General features: G+C 38.8%; 4 protein-coding genes and 1 long non-coding RNA gene across 8 annotated transcripts; 3 read left to right on the top strand and 2 right to left on the bottom strand.

The window, feature by feature from the left end:
• The first annotated feature begins 287 nt into the window (after window positions 1–287).
• On the top strand, window positions 288–4,599 carry LOC124178527 (WASH complex subunit 3). Of its 3 annotated transcripts, XM_046561958.1 has the most exons (6): window positions 288–496; window positions 977–1,141; window positions 1,294–1,574; window positions 1,655–1,741; window positions 1,994–4,160; window positions 4,229–4,599. In XM_046561958.1, the coding sequence occupies exons 1-4, from the start codon at window positions 446–448 to the stop codon at window positions 1,671–1,673; spliced, it is 516 nt and encodes a 171-aa protein (XP_046417914.1). In that variant the 5' UTR covers window positions 288–445; the 3' UTR covers window positions 1,674–1,741; window positions 1,994–4,160; window positions 4,229–4,599. The 3 variants fall into 3 exon arrangements, with proteins under 3 accessions (XP_046417914.1, XP_046417913.1, XP_046417912.1); XM_046561957.1 differs by lacking the exon at window positions 1,655–1,741 and having other exon boundaries at window positions 290–496; window positions 1,994–3,888; XM_046561956.1 differs by lacking the exon at window positions 1,655–1,741 and having other exon boundaries at window positions 290–496.
• On the bottom strand, window positions 2,251–7,561 carry LOC124178531 (60S ribosomal protein L44). 2 transcript variants are annotated; one of them, XM_046561962.1, is made up of 4 exons: window positions 7,541–7,561; window positions 3,057–3,230; window positions 2,653–2,769; window positions 2,251–2,335 (listed from the first exon to the last, which is right to left on the bottom strand). In XM_046561962.1, exons 1-4 carry the CDS (start codon window positions 7,541–7,543, stop codon window positions 2,315–2,317), a joined length of 315 nt encoding a protein of 104 aa, XP_046417918.1. In that variant the 5' UTR covers window positions 7,544–7,561; the 3' UTR covers window positions 2,251–2,314. The 2 variants fall into 2 exon arrangements, with proteins under 2 accessions (XP_046417918.1, XP_046417917.1); XM_046561961.1 differs by lacking the exon at window positions 7,541–7,561 and adding an exon at window positions 3,627–3,763.
• LOC124178530 (bacchus) lies at window positions 4,350–12,441 on the top strand. The gene is made up of 3 exons (XM_046561960.1): window positions 4,350–4,632; window positions 9,563–9,740; window positions 9,884–12,441. Exons 1-3 carry the CDS (start codon window positions 4,525–4,527, stop codon window positions 9,949–9,951), a joined length of 354 nt encoding a protein of 117 aa, XP_046417916.1. The 5' UTR covers window positions 4,350–4,524; the 3' UTR covers window positions 9,952–12,441.
• LOC124178525 (embryonic polarity protein dorsal-like) lies at window positions 10,638–20,457 on the bottom strand. Its single transcript, XM_046561950.1, has 10 exons — window positions 20,109–20,457; window positions 19,950–20,031; window positions 17,274–17,527; window positions 16,943–17,186; window positions 16,650–16,793; window positions 16,134–16,309; window positions 15,919–16,057; window positions 15,732–15,821; window positions 15,390–15,558; window positions 10,638–15,195 (listed from the first exon to the last, which is right to left on the bottom strand). The coding sequence occupies exons 2-10, from the start codon at window positions 19,999–20,001 to the stop codon at window positions 14,721–14,723; spliced, it is 1,743 nt and encodes a 580-aa protein (XP_046417906.1). The 5' UTR covers window positions 20,002–20,031; window positions 20,109–20,457; the 3' UTR covers window positions 10,638–14,720.
• A 376-nt stretch (window positions 20,458–20,833) lies between these two features.
• On the top strand, window positions 20,834–27,590 carry LOC124178532. Its single transcript, XR_006869830.1, has 3 exons — window positions 20,834–20,847; window positions 26,727–27,306; window positions 27,449–27,590. It is a non-coding gene; the product is annotated as an uncharacterized LOC124178532 (long non-coding RNA).
• The last annotated feature ends 278 nt before the right edge of the window (window positions 27,591–27,868 follow it).

Below are 27,868 nucleotides of genomic sequence, written 5' to 3'. Positions count from 1 at the left end.
GTACATAGATATGTTGATGTATTTGGGTATTTGTTTTGTGCGGTGGGAATTGTGCGGTGTATTCTTTCGACTGACACCGCGGAAGTGGTTATGATAACAAAATCCGCCGTTTCGAATTCCATCCGTTGTGTGTTAAAAACGAATTCAATGTGTTGGTTGATGTATTACTTTGAAGAATATTCTTCAGTCAACTTGCATTATTAGCCGGTTAGCGCGCAAAGAGTGAATCTTGGTTATGTACTCTATTCAAATTCAGCGCGTAAATTTGTCATCAAGCGTGGGTGACTCTGTCAGTGTCTGCTAGAGGGTCCCTCGGAACGAAACGTCAAATCGTACGTCAAATGGAGAAATGTCAGAAATCAGTTGACCATCAGAAGTCGTCACTTTAGGATACTCTAGGTTACATTGTACAATATTTCACTCTCTTCTTAGCAAACTGTGCATCATGAACGATTATGGGATTCCGATGATCGAACCTACCGTTGACTTTACTAAGGTTAGTTAATTTTATCCTAATTAGTCCTTCGTACAAGGTACAACACGATATCGTTCGTCCCTCGGTTCCCATGTCACCAATTTTCGTATTTACAGTTAAAATTTTTATTAGTTTACATATTAATCGTAAAATCATCTACGATAATCGCGTTTCTGATTCTATACCTACCAACATTTTCTATGCTCGTCCGACTTCTATTAATTACTCGGCAGCCAATTAGAATTAGTTTTCTTTGTGTAGTCATGAGCGCAACGAAACTAAATTTTGGGTCTGCCAGTTACTTGGATCTGGACTGATCTGGGTACATATGGTGTAAATATCAGAAACAAAGTTCATATGACCTGTAAGGTCTAAAAGCTTTAGCTGACGTAAATAGATTATTAACATTTAATGCGTCCATCCTGTACAGATTAACAGAAATCGAAAATTTGTGTAGTTGGATTTTGAGTCTCTAACGTATAGAATAACATTTATTTTTAGGTCCCGCCGATTCATCAAAAAAGAACTATAACGTTCGTTAATCATTTTATTGTACATACGGTAACATTTTTGAACAAGTTCGCTCTATCCTGCGAGGAAAAACTGTTTGAGTTTGAGAATAAATTGCAAAAAGTTGAAGCGTCGCTAGGAATCCTTGAATCTAGGGTAAGCAAAACTACTAATTATCTTAACATGCTTATTCAGCATCACACATTACAGCAGAGGGACTATTCGCAAGTGTTAAGTCGACTTTGCACTTTTTCTTCATTTAATATGTATGTGAATAATTAAAATGAGACGCTGTGCTTTTTTATCAGCTCGCGTCGATACCAGAGATTGACTTTCCAACAAAGACAGAGTCTTCACCAATCACTGAATCAAGTGATCAAAAACAGAAAACGGTGGAACAAGACCAGACAAATGAGATTGAAGCGGTGAAAGCTGAGTTGATTGATGAAAGAAGTGAAATTAGTAACACGCAACCCATCAGTAAAGATCCACGATATGCAAAATTCTTTAAAATGCTTCAGTTTGGCGTACCTGCGCAGGCTGTCAAACTGAAAATGAAACAAGAGGGTCTAGATCCACTTTTGCTAGAGTGAGTATTTCCAGAAAATAACTCTTCTAACATTTAATATTTACACTATTTATACATGAATTTGTTATAAAATTTGAAAGGGGCTATGTACTGGGATAGGGTGAAATGCTGTTACAAAAATGTCAAACAATCTTCATAGACCCGCTGTAGCCTTCTTTTCAGTTTGTGTCAGTATATAATATTTATTCAAGATCTTTCATGTAATCTCTTATGCTTCTTCAAGAATATAAATGCAGATATTTTGGAATCGGCATAGTCGTTCCAAAATTACTTCAAATTACCTGTTTGAATAGTTTTATTAGGTATTACGGATGCGAATACAATTTCGAAAATGTGTCTTGTTTCAAGATATACTGAATATAAGACTACATTCACAGAATATGTGACAAAGAATTTAACACACTTTGATGTTCAAACAGCAATCCTGATCAGTTGGTTCCAATAACGGAAATAGTTGAAACAAATACAACTACTGATGAGGATGATGCTTGATAATAAACTGAAGAGTAAAGGAAGTATGCATATGAAACAGTAAGGTACAAAGAGTATTTACAGCGCTCACGAAGTAAAATTTTTGTCATGTTGGAAAAATTTTGACAGACCCAGTTGATAGAAAAGAAAAGAAAACGTAATATATGCATTGTTGTTTGATATAACCATTTAGTAAATAAACACATTTCAAATCTTGAACGATTTATTTTATTTTTTTGTTTGTATAGTTACAATCTTAAACGCAAGGTTTAGAACTGGATCATCTGGCCCTGTAAACAGAAAACAAAATATTCTGCAATTGGTTACTGGTTTAAATTAATTTTTATGCGCGTTACTTCCATTCGGTTTAAGTGCGTTAGTTGTGGGTAAAATTCCTAGGGACAAATATCTCAAACTCTCATCAGACTAATATCGATAAATGTTTCAATCGCTTTTGAAATATCACCATATGGAATTTCGAGACTTGTTTCAGATTATTTAAATGGCACAAAGACTTAAACAAGTTTGAACTGTTTCGAATCAATTTCCACACATTTCAGCACCGAATATAAAACGATCTAGATGCACTAGGTTTTGAAAAACCCACCTTCCTCTTCTTATCACCTCCCAGCTCGAAATGTTTGCAACGTTTAAGTGGGATTTGCTTTCTGTACTTGCACTCAGTGCATTCCATCCTCAGCACAATTTTCTTGGTTGTCTTAGCCTGCAAGGAAAATAACGTCAATCAATAAAATGCTCTCTGAGTTATGACATACTGATCAGTTAGTCCAGTTCTGTAGAAGCTTCAAGCATGACAACTCCAGAAATGAATGAAAAACCAATGTTCCCATCAGTTAAAAAAAAAAAAAAATTACTCACTTTTTTTATTAGAATTTTTTAGAAAAGTTTTAGAATTTTTAACCTACCTTAAATTTGAAAAAAAAAAAAACTGTGGTAAAATATCAAATGAGCTATTAAAGTTAGCGAGTAATATGGAATAAGAATACGTACCTTCTTTCTGAAAATGGGCTTCGTTTGACCTCCGAAACCTTGTTGCTTACGATCATAACGTCTTCGACCCTGAGACGCATGCCTTTCCTTGCTTTTCTTATATTGGGTGACTTTGTGCGGCTTGTGGACCTTGCACTTCTTGCAGAACGTGCGCCTCTGTTTGGGTACGTTCACCTGTAACGAAAGTTGTTAAGCTCAGGATGCAGGTATCTGTGTGAAATGCAGGCAGAAGAGCCCCATGAGATGTTCACGTACAATAAAAACCTCGCGCAATACATGAAATTTTTGGAATTGTCCGTCTTATCTAGTCCCCTCGTCGGTAACTGATTTTTTAACAACGTATTAAGATTCATTAGTATCAGTACGGGATTTCGAGGTTATGTTGACCGTCTGTCATGTCGTCCCTTTGAACGAGATCGCGAACTGGCGATTGAAGAGAAATATCAATTGAAATATAGTGCTCGGGTGATTTGATTATGATATGATTCCATTAAGAAAATCAATCTATTCGTTTTGCAAGTCGATGCTGATGGATGAAACTCCACAAAATAAAACACACGATTCACCTACCATCTTGGTTGTTTAGAAGAAAAAGGAAGCGGAGGCAGGCCGGAAATGCCTGTTAGCTGCGCGGTACGCTTGCGTAGACTTGTCCGCATGAGTTTAATACCAATATATTCCACCGTTTTCTGATCTCTTCAACCTCCGATACTTCTTTCGATCAATATCTCGAGCAAGGAACCGATGACGAATAAAATAGGAATCTTTTTTTCTACGTTATTCACTGTCGAGTAAGAGTATCACGTGCCGCTGCGATACCCACGTATATTTGGTAGGTAAGCCGGCTTTTTCTCGTCAGGAAGTTTAACAGGATTGAATTATTTCCGCTTAGTTATTTTACGAAATAGAATTTTAGATACCGTTAAAAAACTTTTTTGGACGTAATTTGAGTAACAATTTGATCGGCGAATTGCAGCGCTAAAGCCAGTTTGAATCAAGCGACAAAGCCTCGAACCAGGGCTCCAAAGTACGCTTCGTACTCTCAAACCCCTCGTCCGCGGAAGTGAATAATTTTATTTATTCAATATAGATATTGATTGCAAGGTATAAGGGTTGAATAATTACTCATGAAATGTTAAAATTTATTCACTTTATTAATCGGTGCATTTCAGGTGCGGCGAGGCCTGAAGAGAGATCGACCAATCAGGGATTTATCGAGCTTCAAACCCGCGCCATCTTCATTTTTGAACAAAGCCAGGTTGGACGGTACGCCGAGTGAGTGAAGTAGTCCGCTTCAGTCCGCTCCGAGGTCCGCTAGTCCTCCGCTTTCGTAAGCGTTTCGTGCACTCGCCGGAAACCGACGCCGCCGTCGTTGTGTCGTGTCCCACGCCGAAATCGAGGCATCGAAGACACACAAGTTTCTTACGTTTCAACAATTACCAAATTAGAAAAAAAAACCACCGTCGTCATGAGTACCAAGGAGAATAACGACGTTGCCGTCGAGAAGGCGATTGATAACGAAAAAACCTCAGATGACGCGAAATGCGAAATCAAGGGAACGAAAAGGCCGGCCGAGGTAAGTTGTGTGCTGCCCCTCTGTTTGTGTATTAAACGTATAAGTATATAGATGTATGTATGTGAGCTAGTACGGTGGATCGGCGAAGCTTCGAAAGCATCATAACAACAATTAATCTACGCTCTCGACGCGGACGCTCCGTAATTGCAAAATTTTTCCCTCAATTCTTCATCTCGGCTCGGGGTTTGCCGCTATCCCCGCCACAACCGCGTGCCAATCCCGTAATTTTTCCATATATTTTCCATATCTCCCTGCGCGGCGTGACTATAGCTCCGCCGTGATGCATGCAATTGAACACGCGCGTGGATCAAATATGTCGCCAAACCGAGGACATTTGTACACTACAACACACATATACGTACGCACGCGCGCACACACGCAGCTACCTATTTCGCTCCGAAAAGTAGGTGAACCTTTCGCGCGCGCGTCGTTGTGTGCGATATGCGTATCGCTCGCTCGTGTGTGTATTAAGCGTCTCTCTCTATGCGCGTAGCGGCGTGTACATACGTGTCACCCCGTGATGCTACACACACATTGTTGGTGTGTAATGAAAAATTTCACCCAGCTACATAACGCTTCTATTAGTAGTAATAGTTGTGTAAAATTGTAGTTTACAACGCGCTGATGACGACGATAGCCATGTGAGAGATGCCGGCCGGCGCGTCTCGTCACATACTCGACTTCTTTCCCTCCTCTGTCCGCTTCGCTTCTCTCTTCCTGTTGCAACGATCTTTATTTTTCCTTACCTACGCTGTCGCCCCCTTGACCGAGACATTAATTCTCACATTTGTGCATTATAAAAGCGTATAGAGCTCTCGCCTTAACCCGGCCCAAGACATAGCTCGTTAATTTTCCGGCCTTCCGATGACGCCATTAATACGTATGATTATTATTACTATCATTACTGTTTCGAGTATTACTGTTATTATTGCTTCTGTTGTTGATCGTGGCAGCCAGTCGATGCTAAAGAAAACTTATTTTTATTGTTGCTATCAACATCATCGGTATTGTCGTTACTATCATTATTATTATCACCATTTTATTGGAAAACTGGGGACTCCCGCGCATTTTTCTCACGACCCGATGCCGCCGCTACTGCGCTTGCCGCGTTTGTGTCGCTTGATGCTTCAACCACGCTATGGCGCCCAATAGTAGTAAGCAATTACTGTGTACACTCTTATGTGAACAACTGATTACAACATTTTGCCACGGAAAGAAGCTGATCACAGCTTCCTGACATCCTGACTTCCTGTTATAATAATTCATCCTTCCCGAACTGCCGACTATTCGTGGTTATTGAAATTGTAAATTCCATTTTTTATTTTGCATATTAATTCTACTCCCCGTCCGTCCACTCCATTGAGAGCTAATTTATAATTCGCGATATCGTTGCATTACAAAACCATTTCTCCATTTAACTTGGGTAGGTAGATGTGAGATGTGTAGTACAAGAATTTCCTTCGTGTATATTTGGTTATAATGATGTAGATATGTTAATATCGTAACTCTTGGATGTTGAAAAGTGAAAAGTGTAAATTACGTTACATTGCGAGAAGCTGGAAAGTAGATGATAGGGTTAGCGGCGTGGCAAGGGGGATATGTTACGGCGACGTCGAGAGGCGGCCAGCATACATAGATATAATATCCTCTACCTGTGATTATCAAACCGGCGCTCCGTTTGTACAGTGCCTTGGTATCCATTATCCACGCTTGCAATGAGTTAGAACGAAGTTCATGAAACATGATCTTGCCTCAATACACTGAGCAATATGCAAGGACTACTACCAATGCTGAAGACATATCGTAATATTCCCCCTCTAATAATTGACGAAGGAATCCACGTATAAATCGTAACATATACCGTATATTTAGAGCGGTATGACGCTGGGTATTTACTGTGTACCTATGGATTGGATTATCGTACTTGGTTTTCTATTCAAAGTTCTTAAATAATTTGGTAGAATGTGCCTTTCTTTTTTTTTATATTCTCTCTTTTTTTTTTGTTTTTTTTTTTTTCTTATTTTGGTGCATGCATCATTTGATACGTGTGGCAATAGGGTTGGACGCAAGTCTGCGTACGTTGTGGGCTTCCGATTCCAGAATCACTAAAGGATATTGTTGGCGGGAGCGACGCGGCAGGTAAGTTGGGGATTCTTCCTTACCAACCGAGTGGCGTGGCATCGTTCCTCTTGCATGTGCTGCCCCTATGCCACTGCTACACTCAAGCGATAAACTTTGTTCGTTATTTGCACAGTTACGTATCATTGCAACTTGTTATCTGAATTTGGACGTCCTAATACTCTTACATTACATATGTAACGTATCATAATCTCGTCAAGGCGACGTAACGTAACCGGTGAATGAGCTATTTGGATAAATAATTAGATATCCCAAGTATAGTACATCGCGCATAGGTGTACGTGTGAGGGCGGAATTACGTTTATACATGCATACGTCGCCGAGTGCTTCCAGATATAGATTATAACAAATATTAAGACATGAATAAGGGATAATAATTTTTATTTCCGTACATTTCGGGCCGAAAATATCCTGACCTTTGGTTTCTCACCACTTCATGTGTAAGCAGAATGATTTTTGTTTTGCACTGATAAAGTTATGGACTATTGGCAAAGCACTCAATGCATACACTAATCGATTCATCAGATATTCCATAAGTTGAATTAGGTCAGACGAAATGGCAACACGAAACTGTCGGAATCCTTTTTGATCGTGCTACATTTTTTTTTGTAACAGATAATATTTTATTTAAATTATAACTAAAAGAAGGCAAGCGAAATAATCCGTATGAATCAAACGAGTCTTCTCTTTCTTCCATCTTCTTCCCTGATTATCGGCAGAGACCGCGACGACATACACACACGAAGGCGGGGTCATAGGTAATCTGTACCATCGTAGATCGCGGCGCTCTCGCCGGCGCGCGACAAAATACATGTGAACTTGCATACAACCGAGAAAACCACGTGTCGCCTTACACTCGACGATGATGATTGAGGAAAACTCTCGTCAAATGAAGTTCATCCATGCAACCTGCGATAAAGAAGTAGAGTATGAAAGCATAAATTCTTTTCCCGCCTAGCCATACCTATGGAACGGGGCTGTGTAAACCTTTGCTCCATCTCGCACTAAAGCAAAAAAGCGTGGGGGGAACAGAGAAGCTCGCAATCGACCGTCGACGACACTGAAATTATGTCACCGAATCAACTTTGAGGTCGTGAACTCTCCTAAGCTCTTATTAAATATATTTAACAACTTTTGAAGCTCGGTATTAATAACTTTGCGAATATGTTTCCATAATTAGTATTTTCAACACTTTTCGCGATAAAACAAACCGCAAGATTACAAAGCGAATCGGTATATAAAAATCTCGACTCGTCTCTGAGCTCCTTGTCGGTCGGTTTTGTCCGTACACCTACTTTCCATATTTTTCTTCCTATTATATGATTTTTACATCTTCGATCATACAGTTCGACAGTATTGTATAACGGCCGAGTTGTTGCGACGAGTAGAGGGGCTGCGATGAACGGAGTGAGCCGGTAAGGGGCGGGAAGGGAGGGGGACACCATCGGCGTAAGGATTCCGCATAGCGTGGAAGCGCTTCGGACGCCATGCCGAGTCGAGTCGAACAGAACCGAACCGAGCTACGACAGCCAGTCTCCGATAGCTTACAGTCACGATGTAGCGCAAAGTTTCCCTTTGCTTTTGTTCCCCCCTCGATTCACTACCACCACCAACAGCCACCACCCCCTTCGCGCAAGTTTCGAACAGCGCGGTTGTTGGTGTAGGCGTCCTGTTGTGTAGAACATTGTACATAGGTGGGTGCAGAAATGGCGGCACTCGCGGCAGTCCAGAGATTATAGATATACCTACCACCTCCCCTCAGTCCTGTTAGTCTTGCCGGTCTCGCCGTTCGAATTAGTTTTCTCTTTCTAGATGGCGCTAGTAAATCGTAGATGATGGAATTATATAAAACGGTTAAAATCACGCGGAAATACGACAAGAATCATAGCTCGTTGGATTAAGTAATATTGAAATGAATCATAAATTTTAGTCCTACACCATATCTCTAAGATCGCTGAACGAGATTAGATTAAAGAGCGGCGAGTCAGTTTACCGAATTCTACCAGAGAACACTAGATTTGTTGTCATCGTATTTAACAGAGCTAACTCCGAGTTGTGTATCTACGATCATCTCTTCTCTTCCGAATTATTTGACTCTTTCAGCCCTTCCCACTCTTGTGTCTCTTTGTTCTGCGTCTTTTACGCTTCCGCCATTAACTGCCCCCTCTATGCAACAGTCGTCCCGACGTTGACCAATTCTCGTGTATACACGCCCTATGCTCAACTTTCTCCCATTCCACGTTTCTTATACTCCTCTGCTAGTGATTTCCGCTTCTTTGCATTTGAACTTTTAAAGGAGTACATATACATACGTAACACGAGTTGAGAGCGGCAATGTCGCAAAGCAACAGCTACCGGTGAATTGTGTGCACCTGCGCCTCTTGAGTGATGTCATCTAACCTCCGTTTCCACCAGACGCATATGTTCCCGCTTCCGTAAAGAGTTTAATGTACGAAACCTATATTAAGGTCTACAGATGAACACGTACATAGCAGATTCGTCGTAGAATATGTGATATTGTGATTTTTACAAACGTTCAGCCGCTCCCCCATCCAATACTCAATGGGTAAGGGCTTCAGATTTTCATTGGTCGCACGCTTCTAGTGCCTTCTATTCTATGGGAATGGGAACGTATGCGTCTGTTGTAAACCGAGCCTCATAGCATAGTAAATATACGAAATCGCGCGCGTTATTAATAAACAGATGCTCGTAGGAACCCGATTACTAATTAAAAATCTTGAGAAGGAGATATCAGACGATATAAAGATGAGGTGGTTATTTTGTTTTCCAGGATAAGAGCGAAGAAGTGAAGAAACAGAAAAAGGAAGAAAACGGAGATGGCGATGTTGAGGAGGAGGACGTTGATGACGAAGTTGACGCTGATGAGGAGGAAGTTGATGGGGATGGAGATGACGATGACGACGAAGATGATCTCCCCGAAGGCGAGGATGATCTTGCAGAAGATGAAGGTGCGTTTTAGTGCAAAACTTTTTGTTCTCTACATTGAATAAATTTGCATCACAAACGCAAAGTTTCTTGCGAAATGAAATGATCGTCTTTTCGCTCCAGCGTCTGCTAATCGCTAAATCCTCTGGATGATTTTCATTTTCAGATGAGGAAGACGACGATGCGGAAGGAGAAGTAGAGGGTGACGGCGATGACGACGACGACGACGTATAATGAAGAAAGTAAGAAAAGTACGCAAGAAAGACAACGGGAGGCGGCGGGAGACGGAAAACGGGTGGACGGCGCCATCATCGTTCGAGACAGCGGGAGATTCACTCTCATATTGAGGAGTTGATTTAAAGTGTTGGCGCGTGTCTGCCCAATTCTTAGGGGGTGCTCCCGCGATATACAATTTAAAAAGGCTGCCACCTTGCCAGAGTTGCGACCGGCTGACACTCGGACGCCGCAGCCCTAATGTCTTGGTCCTTCGCAATCCTGGCCCCCAGTTAGCCAACATCAAATGCTATTAGATTGTTCAGCATGATTAAACTAAATTAATTTCACATAAAACCGATAGTAATAATAACAATAACGATGTGATTTTTTTATATTTAGAAAAATTCAATCTTGAAATCCAAAACGATCTTGTAAAACAAAACTGTTTTCAAAACTATACTTCCACGTAAAATGTTTAACCTGTAATATGCAGTTCGTTTGAACAACCTAATAATTGTATTTGTCCGATAACTGGCTTTTTTCAAGGGACAGTTTTATAATGAAAACTTATTTAAGATATATATATATATAAGAGAAAACGAAAAAAAAACCAACAAAACAAAAAAAAGTAAAGATAGAAAAAAGCTCTATTGTATTTAAATAGTGTAAAATGGACATTTATGGGGTGATGATTTTTTTTTACATTTGAAATGAAATTTACGTTCGTAGTTCTACGAATGTCTCTCACCTAGCGCGTGTGACAAGAGTATCTTATTGATGCATATAGACGAACGAACGTATAATAGGGAGTTTGTAATAGCACGAGTGTGAAATTCGTGAATAATCGATGAATTTGAGAAGTTGCATTGCTTCGAAAGATATGAATTATAATTGTCCATACTTACGCCTTGTTTTTTTTTTTAAATGCATGGGAAAATCCGATAATTCACCGTAAAATAGCAATCGTCAGTTGAACAGTACAGTTCCAGCGCCGATCATGTTTACAGAATTTCACACTTTTGCCTCAAAGTCGATATGGGACATGGAAGTATCGAATTATGCATGCGCCGAAAAAGCAGTGTGGATGAGTAATTGTGTGTCTTTAACTTTGCGTTATAATTATCATACATAGCATGTATAAAGTCATAAACTAAGGAACATTTTATTATTAATACTGACGATTATGATATTACGTAACGTTATACATGAAAGCGTCACGTGGGGGGGTAGGGGGATCGTCACGGCATACAACGAGCTCTGAGTAGAGAGAGTATTGTCATGTACGAACAAATTGTTAACCCTTTTCCAATATTTGCTCCAATATAATTTTGAAGAAACTCTATTGCGTCTAATGTAGATAAGTTACGAGCAAGGAAGAAAAATTCAGTTTCTTCTCTCTGCTTAAATAATTAGCTACCCAAGCAATTTTGAGACTCCCCCCTTTCCCATTTTTTTAACGATAAAGTTGCGGTTTCGTTTCTGTGCTCGCTCTTTGTAAAATAACAACAAATGTAATTTTGATAATAGTAATAGTATTACTACAACAACTTGTTTATTTATTTGAAAATACTCTTTCCGTTCAAGTGCGTTCTTATGTTGACATCATTTTCACATTTACATGTACGAAATTCATGTATAATTAATTTGAAGACAATTTTTTTTTTTTTTATTCATTTCTCCTGATCATCGTTTTACGCATAGTACATTGTATTTTAATATATCGCCAATTTCTGTATATATGCAATATAGCGCTGATGCTACACGCAGACGCAGGAACGTGTGGTCGCCTTTTTTTTTTGTTTTTTTTTCCCCTTGCAGAAAGGATTCATGAATATACGCGCCTTACACGGCGTGGAACGGCAAAAATTCTTTTAATATTTGAGATTACCGCACCGTGGTTAGGTTTCATGATTTCGGATGTGCTCCACATCTAATAAATTATTATCGTTTTGTATGCAGTGGGAATCTCTTGCAGCGGACAAATTTATATCCGGTAACGTCTCTCAGTTTGTCCCTGCTGTGTGTGCGGGGAGGCCGCTTTGAGAGATCCTCAAGATATGCACACGCAGGCCATGTATACACATTTTTTACTATAATGCCAACGAATAGTCGGGTCGATTACTTCGACTGTAGGCTGTTGTAACAGCCACCGAACAAAGTAAAGAAAATAGAAAATTAAAAAATTGTCATACGAAAAACATCGTAGTATGAGGCAACACGGATGACTGATTTGGCGATACATAGATTCACGTATTAGGTTTCCTTAAATTTTTATTAAATAATATAACCATCACCATCGAATTGAGTAAACACCTGATTGGTATAATTTAACAAGAAAATTATGACCCCTAAGATTGAGATACAAGTAATAAGATGTTCTATCTTTCAATGTCATAACTTATTCTGGGAGACTGGTAGGCAAATGAGGTGATGAGACATTGCGGTTACGATACCATTGTACCATAGCTGCATAATATTAATAATAATAAATAATGATAATAATTTGAATGCGAGACAATGTCCCACGTTTTAATGTACAAATATTTTCGAGGAAGTAGTTAAATAAATCACAGATCGAAGATGGAAAAGAAGAAGATTAACGCGGTTTTCGTCGTACGTACGTAGTATGTGACAGTATGGATCTATTTTCAATATCCATATTTACTAATAATACAACAGCGTCCATTCTGTAGACGGTTAAAGAAAGATTACAAACGTTTAAAAATATTGATACTGACGAGGTTTCACAGAGAAGGTGCTGCAGCGCGAGCACTTACTTAGGTGGAAAAATCAGTGGTATCAAATTAAATTGTTGTATAGGTACAGATGTGCTGTATTATACTGTTTATTTATAGTACGTCGTACGTTGTACCTCTCGTACGATGTGGAAAATTATGTTCGGTAAGCCAGAAAACACCGCTAGCGTCAGTCTATGAATGATAGTAAACTTTGCCAACATGTTCCTTGACATGAGCGTATTTCCACTATGCCATGGTGCTTCTGCAAATACGACCCCATTAATACCACAGAGCAAGTAGGAAGTATATCGCTAACAACGCCGTATTTGCAATTCCTCGAAAGATAGAAGCAGAATTTTATTTAAATATGTCGACCTCTAGCACCTCTGTCAGAAGAAAATAAAAACTAGAAAATAGACCCATGTTAGGGTAAGAAAGGATCGCGGTTACGTTAAAAGGGCTCGGAATTGCGGGCATGCGTTTAAAAACAAGTGCATATGACATTGTAGATATATATGTACTTGTTGGGCACGTAGGCGATGGATATAGGTATATTATAGAATCGTGACCTGCCGCTCACAGTTATGCACGTTGCTACCTAACATAACAAGATCTTATGCTAATTGTAAGAGTTTGGTTTTTGTGTTTGTATGTATCTTGTCCAGGCGAGTTTATATAGGATCAACATTTCATCATTTTCAACCAACAATGCTACAGATATTATATTTCTGCTCATTCCATCAGATTTGACAACAAAAGAGAAAAAAAAGTCTTTCATTGTATTATTAAGGAAATACATTTTGAAAATATAATCGAGCATTTTTTATTTGAGGTACATACTTAATTAATTCAATAAAGTGTTCATTTCACAATGTCAATAAATGACCAGAGTGTACATGTATTTATCTGGACACATATTTTTTCATTTGATATTTCATTACTCGGAGTAATAGTATAGATTTACGATTCGCGGGTATGATGAACATCAACGAGGAATAAGGAAGTATCATTGGAAAAAAATCCACTTTTCAAAAGTGCACAACGTAAAGTACATAAAAATAATCAGGTTATATATTTTCATTTCTATTCCATTTTCAAAGTTATAAGCAATTGAATTTCGCTGTTTTCGATACGTATAGATATACTTTAACCTGATTAATGTCACACAGTAACTGTCTTCAACCTATCGAATTTGCTTCAACTATACTTGAAATGAAAAAAACAATAAAATATATATGCCCAAGACATTTTTCCATAAACTACTAAATAATAAAATTCGAAAATTTCATCCAATTTCCACATTATTCTTTCAACCGTTGTTCCAGAAGGTAAATTTAGTCAAGTCTATGACTGGAAATTTTTGTTTCTGATCTGTGTGATAATAAACTTTCTGTTATTAGCTTGGAACTTTGGCAAAAACAGCTGTGAATTGCACCAGACATGGCAGTAAAATTTGGAACCTCAAAATGACATCAACTTCCAAATTATAGCCTATTGAATGTTGCACAACTTAAAAAAGACACCCCATTAAATTATCAAAAACAAAAAATTAAAAATCAACAAAATCTTAGGCTATATATTTTTTGTCTCTTCATTAATGTGAGACGATATGTGATTTAAAATAGTCATTCACTATGTGAGAACAGAATAACTTTCTGCTTGTCTAAGTAGTCATGACACTACGTGTAAAAAATTCAGCTTTTCCGTCAACTTATCAATGTGTTTCTATTAGCCAGATTTTACTCACGTGCATGCACTCGTTGACTTTGCAATCTAACACATTATTACATACATAAATTTCTCATAATTTCTACAGGTACTCACACGCATTGTGCATACATACCTATGTAAGCAACACTCCTTGATTAATCCAACATATTCAAGATCAATGATGATGTCTGGCGTCGCCTAAATGATCCATTATTCAACTGCCTTACTGCAATTATTCATGGTATCGCATTGTGGAACTCACCTGAGTTTCCATATGAGTAAAGGAAACGCGGACCTAGGTTACTCTGCATTCACTGTATCTAACACAATTTGTAGTTGCTACTCATTCACGTGTTGTTCAAGAGACTGGCATAGAGGCATAAAATCATTGCTTTGCTCTTCTTGACATCTTTGCTGTGGTTGAAGAACTGTAGGAATGTTGTATTGCTCTTCTTGCCATCTTTGCTGTGGTTGAAGAGGTATAACAACGTCGTATTGTTCTTGTTGACATGTTTGTTGTAGCTCCTCTGGCTGGAGAGGTATAAGAACGTCGTATTGCAATTCTTGCCATCTTTGCTGTGGTTGGAGAGGTTTACGAACGTCGTATTGCTCTTGTTGACACCTTCGTTGTTGCTGATCTGGCCGAAGGATTTTGTATTGCTCTTCTTGACATCTTTCCTGTGGCTGGAGTGGTGTAAGAATGTTGTATTGTTCTTCTTGGCATCTCTCTGGTGGCTGCTGTGACCGGAGAGGTGAAACAAGGTTGTATTGCTGTTTTCGACCTCTTTGCTGTTGCTCTTGGGGCTGGATATACCTAATTAAGATGTAAAGGCGAAACATTGAAGTGAGTTTCGTAATTTCGAAGTATGTAATTTATCAGCAAATGAGTACTATCTACCAGCGGTGGTTGTCTACGAATAAATATACTTATACTATAACTATATAGATATAACTATACTATGAATAGATTATTCAATCTGTTTAAAGAAAATATTGATAAGCAATTACCTGAAAGTTTGAGGTACTGTGGAAGGTTCTGGTAAAGGGATTGGGGTATCGCTAGACTGTTTGTAACTCGTAGATACTATTCTGTTTAGTGAACGACTTCGATCTTCTGGGTTAACTTCCATGGGCGTTAATTCAAAGCCATGACATTGGATACTTTCTTGTAAAACTCCTATCACCAAAGTAGAGATTTCAATATCAAAAAATAGAAAGCAACAAGTAGTTTGCAAACAATAGTTTGGTGCTAAGCTGCATAAGGCAGACCAAAGTAAAAATTTAACGAACTTATCTGACAACTCAATTTGAATCTGAATTATTAGGATTTATTGTTAGATATGTGCTCACCATACTCAATTGATGCCGTCTGAATTTCCTTATAAGTTTTGTTGTCTCTGATGTCGTAAGTATATTTTTTTTCTCTGCGTAACTTGGTTCCTGTAACGACAATCCCATAATCAATAATAGGTAAGAGAGTTACTGTTGCACTTTTTCAATCTAAACGTTTATTATTATGACCAAAACGCAAGCCCACCTGATTTTTTAGGGTGAAATACAAATGGAAACGCATTGCTTATATCACCGTTTGAAGGCCTAAATAATTCCACAAAGACAGGTACAGAATCGTTCACTTCAAAATTGTGATACGGTGGAGCTGTAAATGATATCGCCACCTGTTGTGAGAACATGGTTTCATCAAATAATTGAAGTATGAATTGGCTGAGAGGTGAAATATGCTTGTATGCGAACCTGACGATGAATGTTTTTGATGGTTGCCTGACACTTCCAACCAGTTTGCTTCTCGAAAAAGCGAACTTGAACATCTTCTTTGGGAACTTTATCACACAACAGAATTATCTGCTTACCGCCTTCTACATTGCAATAGTTGGAGCTGAGATCAACGATAATTAATTTTGATAATGCCTCTGTAAGAATAGAATATTATTACTATGATTCTATTATATGAGGGTCAATGCATACCACAGCGCTGCGAACAGTAGCTATTACCGGAAATAATACCAATTAACCGCGGTGCGCTGCCGATCGCACCAATAAAGTGCATCTAGCTGCATAAAAAAGCATTCACAAGATAAAAGTTTGCCCTGCATCGCCGCCGTTTGCAGCTGTGTAGTACTTGTTGTCGTTTGAACATTGTGAGGCAGTATTTACAAGTGCAATCATCTTGCTTTGAAGAGTTGTTTTCATTTCAACATGTAGATCATATACTTTTTTAATGCTAGTAAACATATCAGGAATAAATCTCACTTTTATTATAAATGGGATCTGAAACTACAGGTTGAAATGGGACATCAAATAATCCTTTGGTAGTACCTTCCCGATAGACTTCGAAACAGAGCCTAACTACATTCATATCGATATCAATCGGTGTAACTTTGTGCGAAAACCCAGCTAAAAGAATAAAATCTGGTAAGCAGTACGTAGCATGTTCATTTCCATTATTCAGTTGTATCTTCAGTCACACCTAACTTGGAACATTGCAAGACATGTTACTAGAAGAAAACACAGTTTGCATCACGGTTTGAACTAATAGTAATTACTCTTGTAGGGGTCAACGCCCTTTTTTTCCTTCATTTCTAAGGCTTCTTCAATTTCGCTTCTCTTGACACGCTGAATTCCAAGATGACCAAATATCACCTTTCTACTTTCGGGGGGAATTTTTACTCTGTAGCATCCGTATTTACAGAAGTCATTACCTACTAACTGATGTGGATGCGGTTTATATGGTGAATCTTTAGTAACACAAGATACTACGACAGCTACTGAACCTTCGTAGCCTTCTATCTGCATCAATGCAACGATTGTGTTAAAAATGGACACTCTAGACAGTATATTGTCATTTTAAGATTAGAATTGAAGGTGGCATCTCACTTGTATACTAGGGTAAGTTTTCTTTGCACGTGTACTATTCACCCCAGGAATAATGGAAATGCCTCTGTCTTCATTTCTATACCGAAATTGAACAGCTTTACTTGCTGGTTGTTCGATGATTTTTATATTAGGTGCTGTTTGGATGTTTTCTGACTCAACCGAGGCTGTACCCAAAGTGTCTCGATCACTTCCCAGGTGCATGGTACCTGTGTCATTTTCCTCTTTGCAATGCTCCACTGTATCAATGGTTTCCACTAAATCCACAGAAAATCAAAACATTATAGTATGAATATGTTATAAATACTTAGGAATGTAATCGATGTAAAGTTTTGCAGAAGGAGCGATAATTCTGGTGAAATAATAATTTATATTGGCAGGAACTAGAATTGATGAAAGAGATGATGCTCGATTTATTATGCTTCATGTATATCTAAAATACACTTTGGAAAAGTTCATCGCTATAATTGGTTATATAGTTCGTACCACCTATTTGATCTCAAAAAATAATTTGGACTCGAAACATCAAGGATGCTTTGATTTTAAATTAACTCTGTACAGTACTAATACTCTGTCCATAAATATTAATTAAAGACAGTTTTGCTAGCATATCATTCAGTGAAACCGAAATTGATAGAGCCATCTCTAATTTATGCAATTATTGATCACTGAATCCTGACAACATCCATTCATTGCTCATTAAGCGATGTTCATCTTTTTTTATACCTCTTTTGAGAAATTTGTTTAAGTTATTTTTATCAATTGGTATTTTTCCAAATTCTTGGAAACATTGTTTTATTACATCACTATTAAAAAGAGGTGATGTTGCTGACGTAAGTAATCACTACCCTATCACTACGTGTAACATTTTTGCTAAATTATTAGACTATTTAATTTGCAAATCACTTAAACCTTGGAGTTTTGTGGGGCCGGTCCACTGTATCGAATTTGTGTGTTTATTTGAAGTATTCAATGGAGTATTTAAACAAAGGCATTGTTGTTGACTCTGCATGTACGGATTCGACTACCGCCTTTGATGTTGTTAATTTTGATTTATTTCTATGTACAGCAGCTGCTTAGGGCATGAATGGTAAACTGCCCCAGTGGATATCGTCATTCATCACTTAAGACGACATGTTCAATTTATTAAAATCAACCAATCCATATCGAAACCTATTCATGTTACTTCTCGCATTGCTCAAGGTACTCACCTTGGTCCACTATTTCTTACTAGTTTTTTTAATGACATTCAGTTGGTAATTAAATTTAGTCGTTTCTTATATTTTCTGTTGATGGTAAAATACTATTCCAAAAAGATTTAGATGCTATTATAGTTGGTTTATTGAAGATGGTTCAATATGCAATATAAACAAATATTTGTGTATTACTTTTGGTAATCATGTTCTACAATCTGAGTTTAGTTCATACAAATAAGGTAATCTTTCCTTAAACAAGTTTCTGAGGCAAAAGGTTTCGTTGTCTATTTTGATTGTAATTTCAATTTTAACAAACATATTAATTATATCGATATAAAAGATATAACAAAAATCAACTATATTAAACGTTTTTTGAAAGGACTTAGTAATGTACAAAGTTTTAGAACACTTTATTATCCATTTATTTATGCTATTTTAACTTAGTGTTCCATTATTTGCAATCCTCATACATATACAAACTCAAAAAATTCAATCACTTATATTTTCGTTTTGTAGCTGTTAAGACTGGTAATCCAATGAATTTTACTGATCATGATTATTGCAATATTTCTTCAATTCCTCTAATACCCTCAGTTTGTTCAGCAATGTACAGAATTGATATAATTTCTGCTTATAAAATTCTTAACAATGTGGTAGACTGTCCCGAATTACTAACTACTTTTTGTGTTTTTTTTCCAAACACGACTTTACGACACGACAATTACTATTTCTACATAAACCTGAACAGCAAATCTTACTCTATAATTGACCATCTTTCATCATTATGGATCCTTAAAACACTAGTTTTTATTTTAATACTATAAAAAACATTTCTAGAGCCTTATTAAATTATGAATAGTTATTTCTTTTGTAGATTATACTCTCAATTATACTATACCACTGTGTCACTTAATGCATTATAATTTATATATATAATATTACATCTTTTTCTATGTACAACGGTATAAGCCGTTAATATCTAATAAATAATTAAATACTGAAATGTAAAATTTTACTAATTGTGATATCAAAACTAGATACTGAGAAATAGTATGGTCTTTTAAACTATCAAACTTATAAGGTGAATGTCCGTGGTTGTTGACTACTTTAAAAAATATGCCCAGTGTTCAGCTACTACAGTTTTATCATGGAAATTAAGTACCTGTTCATTCATGAACAAAGTAATTATAATTATGAATATATACTACAGAAAAATGTATGACGTAATTTACTGACGGCCGAGATGACAGCAAAACAGAAAAACAGAATCAGAAGACTCATCACGCACACAACATGCACACAAAACGCAAAATCTCGAAGAAATGTGAACCATAGATGAAATAAATAAACTAAACTAATCTACAAGCCCATTTAAGCCTATTCTATTGTGATCTATTTTACAGTTGAATATTCCTCAGGAAAATCCGATGTTTTCACTGATAGCGAGGTTAGTCAAAATAAAACAATATATACTCATACTCACACGCATCATCTAAACTCTTAATACTCGTGTTCGAATTTTGGTCCAGTTTCATGATTACAGATAGTTGGTCGCAATATCGCTACTGCCAAATGAAGAGGTATTAAATTGTAACACTGTTGGCCAGAAAAAATGATTTATAAAATATCGGATGTGGCGTACATGGGCTTTCCGGCATGCGTTACGCAAAATACTGGGAATCTCCGAATCTGACTGACAAGATCTGCTTTCCGATTCCTATTGACACGGTGTCGGCTCGTTAAAGATATAAGTTTTGTCTCACAACCAGGCTATTTATCTTGACGTTACTTTGTGATTTTTTGAAATAATCACAAATTGTATTTTTTTTGTTTTTTTTTATTAGTTTCAAGTAATAACATTCATATGTATATCTTCTTTCTTTCTACTTTGAACAAGCAATTTGTATGCCACAATTGCGGAAGCAAGCTGTCAATGATATAGAAAGAATACATGAATATTCTGTGGATGGAACAGTGTTTTTCGATACTAGTGCGCGAAGGTGGCAATGCCCGCACAAGCGTGAAGGCGCAGCACGAGCCCGGAGACGAACCGTAGACGAGTTGAAGGGCGAGTATGGCGCATTCACGCGAGATAGGCATTGCCACCTTCGCGCACTAGTATCGAAAATCACTATTTCCCAAGGCCCCGTGACGTCAGAAGTGGCGAAATTTCCTTGTGGTATCGTGTGACGTTGCCTGAAGAATACAGAGACAGTTGCCCTAATGGGCTTTGGTTTGAGAACTGAAAGTCGTCGTGCGCTTGCGCCCCCTGAGATGTTCCAACGGTAGAGTTGAGAACTTATTGCAGAACATCAGAGAGTAACCGATTTCGACATGATGCTGGCTGCATTCACCTTCCGACTAACACAGTCTTCGCAACGGTAAGCCCAAGCCAGTACTTAGCCTGCGTGTACTTACCGACTTGTCGGCGATACAAGAAATTAATAATCAGAATCAATTTCTTCCAAAATTCATAGCAAAACGGTGATTTAATTAAAGTATAGGTACCCGAGAGAAGAATGTATGCATAGATCATGAATAATAACAGATCAGATGAGATAATGATGCAGAGACCAAACAGTATGAACGTATTTGCGGTCCATGTACAATATTAATATATGTGATCCATTTGCGATTGATGCGTGATGCATACTCTAAATTTTATAATTTTCCAGAAGACAAACTAGATTTTCTACAATAATCGGCTATAATATGAAAATAGAAGAATTATTCATTTCGAAATGGGATTCTATTCGACGCGCGCTCGATGTATTCCATAACATCAGTATTCATAATTATTCCAACAACTTTTCATTTGCTCTCTCGATCTTGAATATTCATAGGCATAGAATCGAAACGCTGTTTTAGCTGGTCGCAAGTGAAGCATCTGCGTTGGGTGGAGGAGCGGAATTGTTTTTCTAAAAGTATTCGGATGGAAAAAAATTCAGAGTAACTGCAACACATAACGGATGCGCTAATTCTGAACGAGATGAAATGGATGCTTCGTATATGAGACAGTATTTAACACTGCGTAGTAATTTAAAGACCTAGAAAGGTGATAGGGAGAGAAAGAACGACGCTTCTCAACACTTCGAGTGTATTTTAACACACATTTGAAAGATACGAGCGAAATTTTTCATCATCCAACTGTCGCAGAACGGCAGCGTTATTAGCCGACCCGTTCACTGAAGAATACATCTTCAGTCAACGGCTGACCATCGAAGGGCCTGGCCGCTTGAGTCTGGAATCGGCAGGAGAGATAAAGTGTGTATTTCTTGTATGAAATGTGAAACCTAAACTCATTATACATCATATCGTATCATCATACATCATACATCATACATCATACATCATACATCATACATCATCGTACATAGTATTAAAGGTCGAAACCAAAGTTTGGATGTCGGATGTTCAGAAAGTGACGTCACCAATTCAAAATCAGCCAGCCGAATTGCTCAGTCGGGAAACAACCGCGCAGTAGAGCGGACGGATGAGAGTCGCGCTCCGCAAATTTCGAGTACCGGGTTCTCAACCTCCCGGATCCCGCGCTTCGGGTCCGCTACGTATTTCGAGTACGGGGTTCTCAACCTCCCGGATCCTCCGCTTCGGGTCCGCTACGCGGTGAAACTCGACTTCCAGGATAAGCGCTCCGTGGTTCCCGGTTCATGTTTACAATAAATTATTTCAATTCGTTTTTCGCGCAAGCCCAAATTCAGTAGCTGTCAGTCCGCTGATAAAATTTCTCGACTTCCAGGATAAGCGCTCCGTGGTTCCCGGTTCATGTTTACAATCAATTATTTCAATTCGTTTTTCGCGCAATCCCAAATTCGGTAGCTGTCAGTCCGCTGATAAAATTTCTCGACTTCCAGGATAAGCGCTCCGTGGTTCCTCATTCATGTTTACAATAAATTATTTCAATTCGTTTTTGCCGCAATCCCAAATTCGGTAGCTGTCAGTCCGCTGATAAAATTTCTCGACTTCCAGGATAAGCGCTCCGTGGTTCCTCATTCATGTTTACAATAAATTATTTCAATTCGTTTTTCGCGCAATCCCAAATTCGGTAGCTGTCAGTCCGCTGATAAAATTTCTCGACTTCCAGGATAAGCGCTCCGTGGTTCCCGGTTCATGTTTACAATAAATTATTTCAATTCGTTTTTCGCGCAAGTCTAAATTCAGTAGCTGTCAGTGCGCTAATAAAATTTCTATAACTTTACAATCTTCTCATAATCTTCTTGGTAAAATATGTCGATAAAAAAATTATATCAAACCTTACACATTATTTTTGATTTGTTCTCACGCTGAAAATATTTATTAGTATTCGAGGTATAACTCGAGGTGGTTGGCGGTTTTCGTTGGAGGTAGTTAGGGGTGGTTGCGGGTAATCTCGGTGATTCAGGAGGAGTGGGACGAGGATTTGTGCTCGGTGAGTAAAACACTTTTATAATATTTCATGGCAATTGTAATTATATTTTATCTGAAGTATTTCAAACTTGTCATGTTTACATTAAATTATTTCAATTCATTTTTCGCGCAAGCACAAATTCAGTAGCTATGAATAAGCTTAGACAACTTATTATATTATTAATTAATTAATTAATATTCTTATAATATTTGATGGCAATTGTAATTATATTTCATCTGATATATTACAAACTTGTCACATTTACAATAAATTATTCTAATTCATTTCTCGTGCAATCACAAATTCAGTAGCTACGAATAAGCTTATACAATTTATTACATTATTAATTAATTATTTAATCAATGACTCAATTATATTAATCCTTACACAATATTTTCGATGTGTTCTTATACTGAAAATATTTATTACTATTCAAGGTATAACCTGAGGTGGTTGAAGGTGGTCGGAGGTGGACGAGGAGGAGGACGAGGAGGACGAGGATTTGTGCTGGGTGAGTAAAACACTTTTATAATATTTGATGGCAATTGTAATTATATTTCATCTGAAATATTACAAACTTGTCACGTTTACAATAAATTATTTCAATTCATTTTTTACAATAAATTATTTCAATTCATTTTTCGTGCAAGCACATATTCAGTAGCTATGGATAATCTCATACAATTTATTACATTATTAATCAATTGATTAATTACATTAATCCTTACACAATATTTTTGATGTGTTCCTATACTAAAAATATTCATTACTATTCCAGGTATTACCCGAGGTGGTCGGAGGTGGACGAGGAGGAGGACGAGCTGGACGGGGAGGAGGCGGGGTGGGTCGTGGGAGAGGACCTCTCCTCTCCTCAGAGGAGGGGAGGGGGAGGGGCAGGGAAGGGGGAGAGGTGGGCGGGGAGGGGGGAGGGATGGGAAGGGAAGGGGCGGGGAGGGGCGGGTGGTGGGGTGGGGTGGGCGGTGAGGGGGCGGGCGGGTGAGCGGGCGGGAGGGAGGGAGGGAGGGAGGGAGGGAGGGTGGGATGGAGGGAGGGCGGGCGGGAGGGATGGAGAGAGTGGAGGACGGATGTCGATGCGAGCCCGTTAGAGTTAATAGAGCAGTACACCCCCCCCCCCCTCCCGCGCCCTCCCTCCCTCTCACCCGCCCGCCTTCCCCCCTACCCCCGCCCACCCCACCCCACCCCGCCACCCTCCCCTCCCCGCCCCTATCCTTCCCATCCCTTCCCCCTCCCCGCCCACCTCTCCCCCTTCCCTGCCCCTCCCTCTCCCCTCCTCTGAGGAGAGGAGAGGTCCTCTCCCACGACCCACCCCGCCTCCTCCCCGTCCAGCTCGTCCTCCTCCTCGTCCACCTCCGACCACCTCGGGTAATACCTGGAATAGTAATGAATATTTTTAGTATAGGAACACATCAAAAATATTGTGTAAGGATTAATGTAATTAATCAATTGATTAATAATGTAATAAATTGTATGAGATTATCCATAGCTACTGAATATGTGCTTGCACGAAAAATGAATTGAAATAATTTATTGTAAAAAATGAATTGAAATAATTTATTGTAAACGTGACAAGTTTGTAATATTTCAGATGAAATATAATTACAATTGCCATCAAATATTATAAAAGTGTTTTACTCACCCAGCACAAATCCTCGTCCTCCTCGTCCTCCTCCTCGTCCACCTCCGACCACCTTCAACCACCTCAGGTTATACCTTGAATAGTAATAAATATTTTCAGTATAAGAACACATCGAAAATATTGTGTAAGGATTAATATAATTGAGTCATTGATTAAATAATTAATTAATAATGTAATAAATTGTATAAGCTTATTCGTAGCTACTGAATTTGTGATTGCACGAGAAATGAATTAGAATAATTTATTGTAAATGTGACAAGTTTGTAATATATCAGATGAAATATAATTACAATTGCCATCAAATATTATAAGAATATTAATTAATTAATTAATAATATAATAAGTTGTCTAAGCTTATTCATAGCTACTGAATTTGTGCTTGCGCGAAAAATGAATTGAAATAATTTAATGTAAACATGACAAGTTTGAAATACTTCAGATAAAATATAATTACAATTGCCATGAAATATTATAAAAGTGTTTTACTCACCGAGCACAAATCCTCGTCCCACTCCTCCTGAATCACCGAGATTACCCGCAACCACCCCTAACTACCTCCAACGAAAACCGCCAACCACCTCGAGTTATACCTCGAATACTAATAAATATTTTCAGCGTGAGAACAAATCAAAAATAATGTGTAAGGTTTGATATAATTTTTTTATCGACATATTTTACCAAGAAGATTATGAGAAGATTGTAAAGTTATAGAAATTTTATTAGCGCACTGACAGCTACTGAATTTAGACTTGCGCGAAAAACGAATTGAAATAATTTATTGTAAACATGAACCGGGAACCACGGAGCGCTTATCCTGGAAGTCGAGAAATTTTATCAGCGGACTGACAGCTACCGAATTTGGGATTGCGCGAAAAACGAATTGAAATAATTTATTGTAAACATGAATGAGGAACCACGGAGCGCTTATCCTGGAAGTCGAGAAATTTTATCAGCGGACTGACAGCTACCGAATTTGGGATTGCGCGAAAAACGAATTGAAATAATTTATTGTAAACATGAACCGGGAACCACGGAGCGCTTATCCTGGAAGTCGAGAAATTTTATCAGCGGACTGACAGCTACCGAATTTGGGATTGCGGCAAAAACGAATTGAAATAATTTATTGTAAACATGAACCGGGAACCACGGAGCGCTTATCCTGGAAGTCGAGAAATTTTATCAGCGGACTGACAGCTACCGAATTTGGGATTGCGCGAAAAACGAATTGAAATAATTGATTGTAAACATGAACCGGGAACCACGGAGCGCTTATCCTGGAAGTCGAGAAATTTTATCAGCGGACTGACAGCTACTGAATTTGGGCTTGCGCGAAAAACGAATTGAAATAATTTATTGTAAACATGAACGAGGAACCACGGAGCGCTTACCCTGGAAGTCGAGTTTCACCGCGTAGCGGACCCGAAGCGGAGGATCCGGGAGGTTGAGAACCCCGTACTCAAAATACGTAGCGGACCCGAAGCGCGGGATCCGGGAGGTTGAGAACCCGGTACTCGAAATTTGCGGAGCGCGACTCTCATCCGTCCGCTCTACTGCGCGGTTGTTTCCCGACTGAGCAATTCGGCTGGCTGATTTTGAATTGGTGACGTCACTTTCTGAACATCCGACATCCAAACTTTGGTTTCGACCTTTAATACTATGTACGATGATGTATGATGTATGATGTATGATGTATGATGATACGATATGATGTATAATGAGTTTAGGTTTCACATTTCATACAAGAAATACACACTTTATCTCTCCTGCCGATTCCAGACTCAAGCGGCCAGGCCCTTCGATGGTCAGCCGTTGACTGAAGATGTATTCTTCAGTGAACGGGTCGGCTAATAACGCTGCCGTTCTGCGACAGTTGGATGATGAAAAATTTCGCTCGTATCTTTCAAATGTGTGTTAAAATACACTCGAAGTGTTGAGAAGCGTCGTTCTTTCTCTCCCTATCACCTTTCTAGGTCTTTAAATTACTACGCAGTGTTAAATACTGTCTCATATACGAAGCATCCATTTCATCTCGACCAAAATTAGCGCATGTGTGATGTATTAGTTACTCTGAATTTATTTCCGTACGAACACTTCTCGAAAAACAATTCTGCTTCTCTACCCAACGTAGATACTTCACTTGCAACTAGCTAAAACAGCGTTTCGATTCTATGCCTACGAAAATTCAATTAATGTTATAGAATACATAGGGGAGCAGGGAGACGAAAAGGATGAAGGTGGTCGGCGGTGGTCGGAGGTGGTCGGAGGTGGTTGGAGCTGTTCGGAAATGGTAAGAGGTGGTAGGTGCTGGTAGGAGGTGGCAGGAGGCAGCAGGGGGTGGTAGGAGGCGTTTGGCGGTGGTTGGAGCGGGTAGGAAGTGTTTGGCGGTGGTTGGGAAGCGATCGGCGGCGGTCGAGAAAGACGAGGACGACGAATGGCGTGGAGGAGGAGGAGAAGGACGGTGACAAGGTGGTCGAGGAGGACGATGGTCGTCGGAGGCGGTTGGCCGCGGTTAAGCGTCTTCCCACGGGGATGATCGAGCTGATCGACATATCTAAGTCGCAGTCGACAAGTAGTCTTACGTACTCATTTTGTACCGACTCAATCTCAAGCTTTCATACCGACACTACTGTGGCTGCTACGAATGTCGGTGCGAGCCCGTTAGGTAAAGTCGACTGAGCAAACCCCTTTTACGCTCCCAGGCCCACCTGGGCCCACTTGCCCGCCGAAAACTGGTCATAAAAATTTACCCGGGGGTATCCGTCTTTATAAAAAGTGTAGGTCCGTATCTCAGTCATTTCTAACGTAGATCGCTAATAATATTTATTATGAAAATTGATGAAATAAATAAAATGACGTCACATCAAACATGGCCGATTAGAATTACCGACTTGTCGAATATTCACCGCTTTTACGATTTCAGAATTGCTTTCACTTCCGAAAGGGAGATACAGACGTATAAAAGCACACACATAGCCTGAGAGAATCCATGCCATCATTAATCTTTTTGTAAACATGTCACGATTCAACAAGGAAATATTCAGGTGACAGGAGCTCGCTCATGATCCACAAGAAGTATGTCTCGACTTGTGATTTCATTCGTCGGATCTAACGGAACTGGCTAATGAAATCAGCGGCCTTGGCTCAACGTTGTTGAACGTCAAGTGTTGTTTATGACGTAATGAAATGGATATTTACAAGCCAGGTCAGCGGCGCTTTAATTCTGAACTGACTTAGGGCAGTTGAGCGTACGAAGACGCGTCATTTGCAAACTTTCCGCACATCAATATTGCATTAGAAACTATTGGTATTCAATAAACGAAATGAATTTTTCTACCCCATT

Source organism: Neodiprion fabricii, chromosome 3, assembly GCF_021155785.1.
Source record: "Neodiprion fabricii isolate iyNeoFabr1 chromosome 3, iyNeoFabr1.1, whole genome shotgun sequence".
Lineage (NCBI taxonomy): Eukaryota > Metazoa > Arthropoda > Insecta > Hymenoptera > Diprionidae > Neodiprion > Neodiprion fabricii.
Note: the sequence above shows the minus strand (reverse complement) of the source record. Positions and strands in the feature narration are given on the sequence as shown.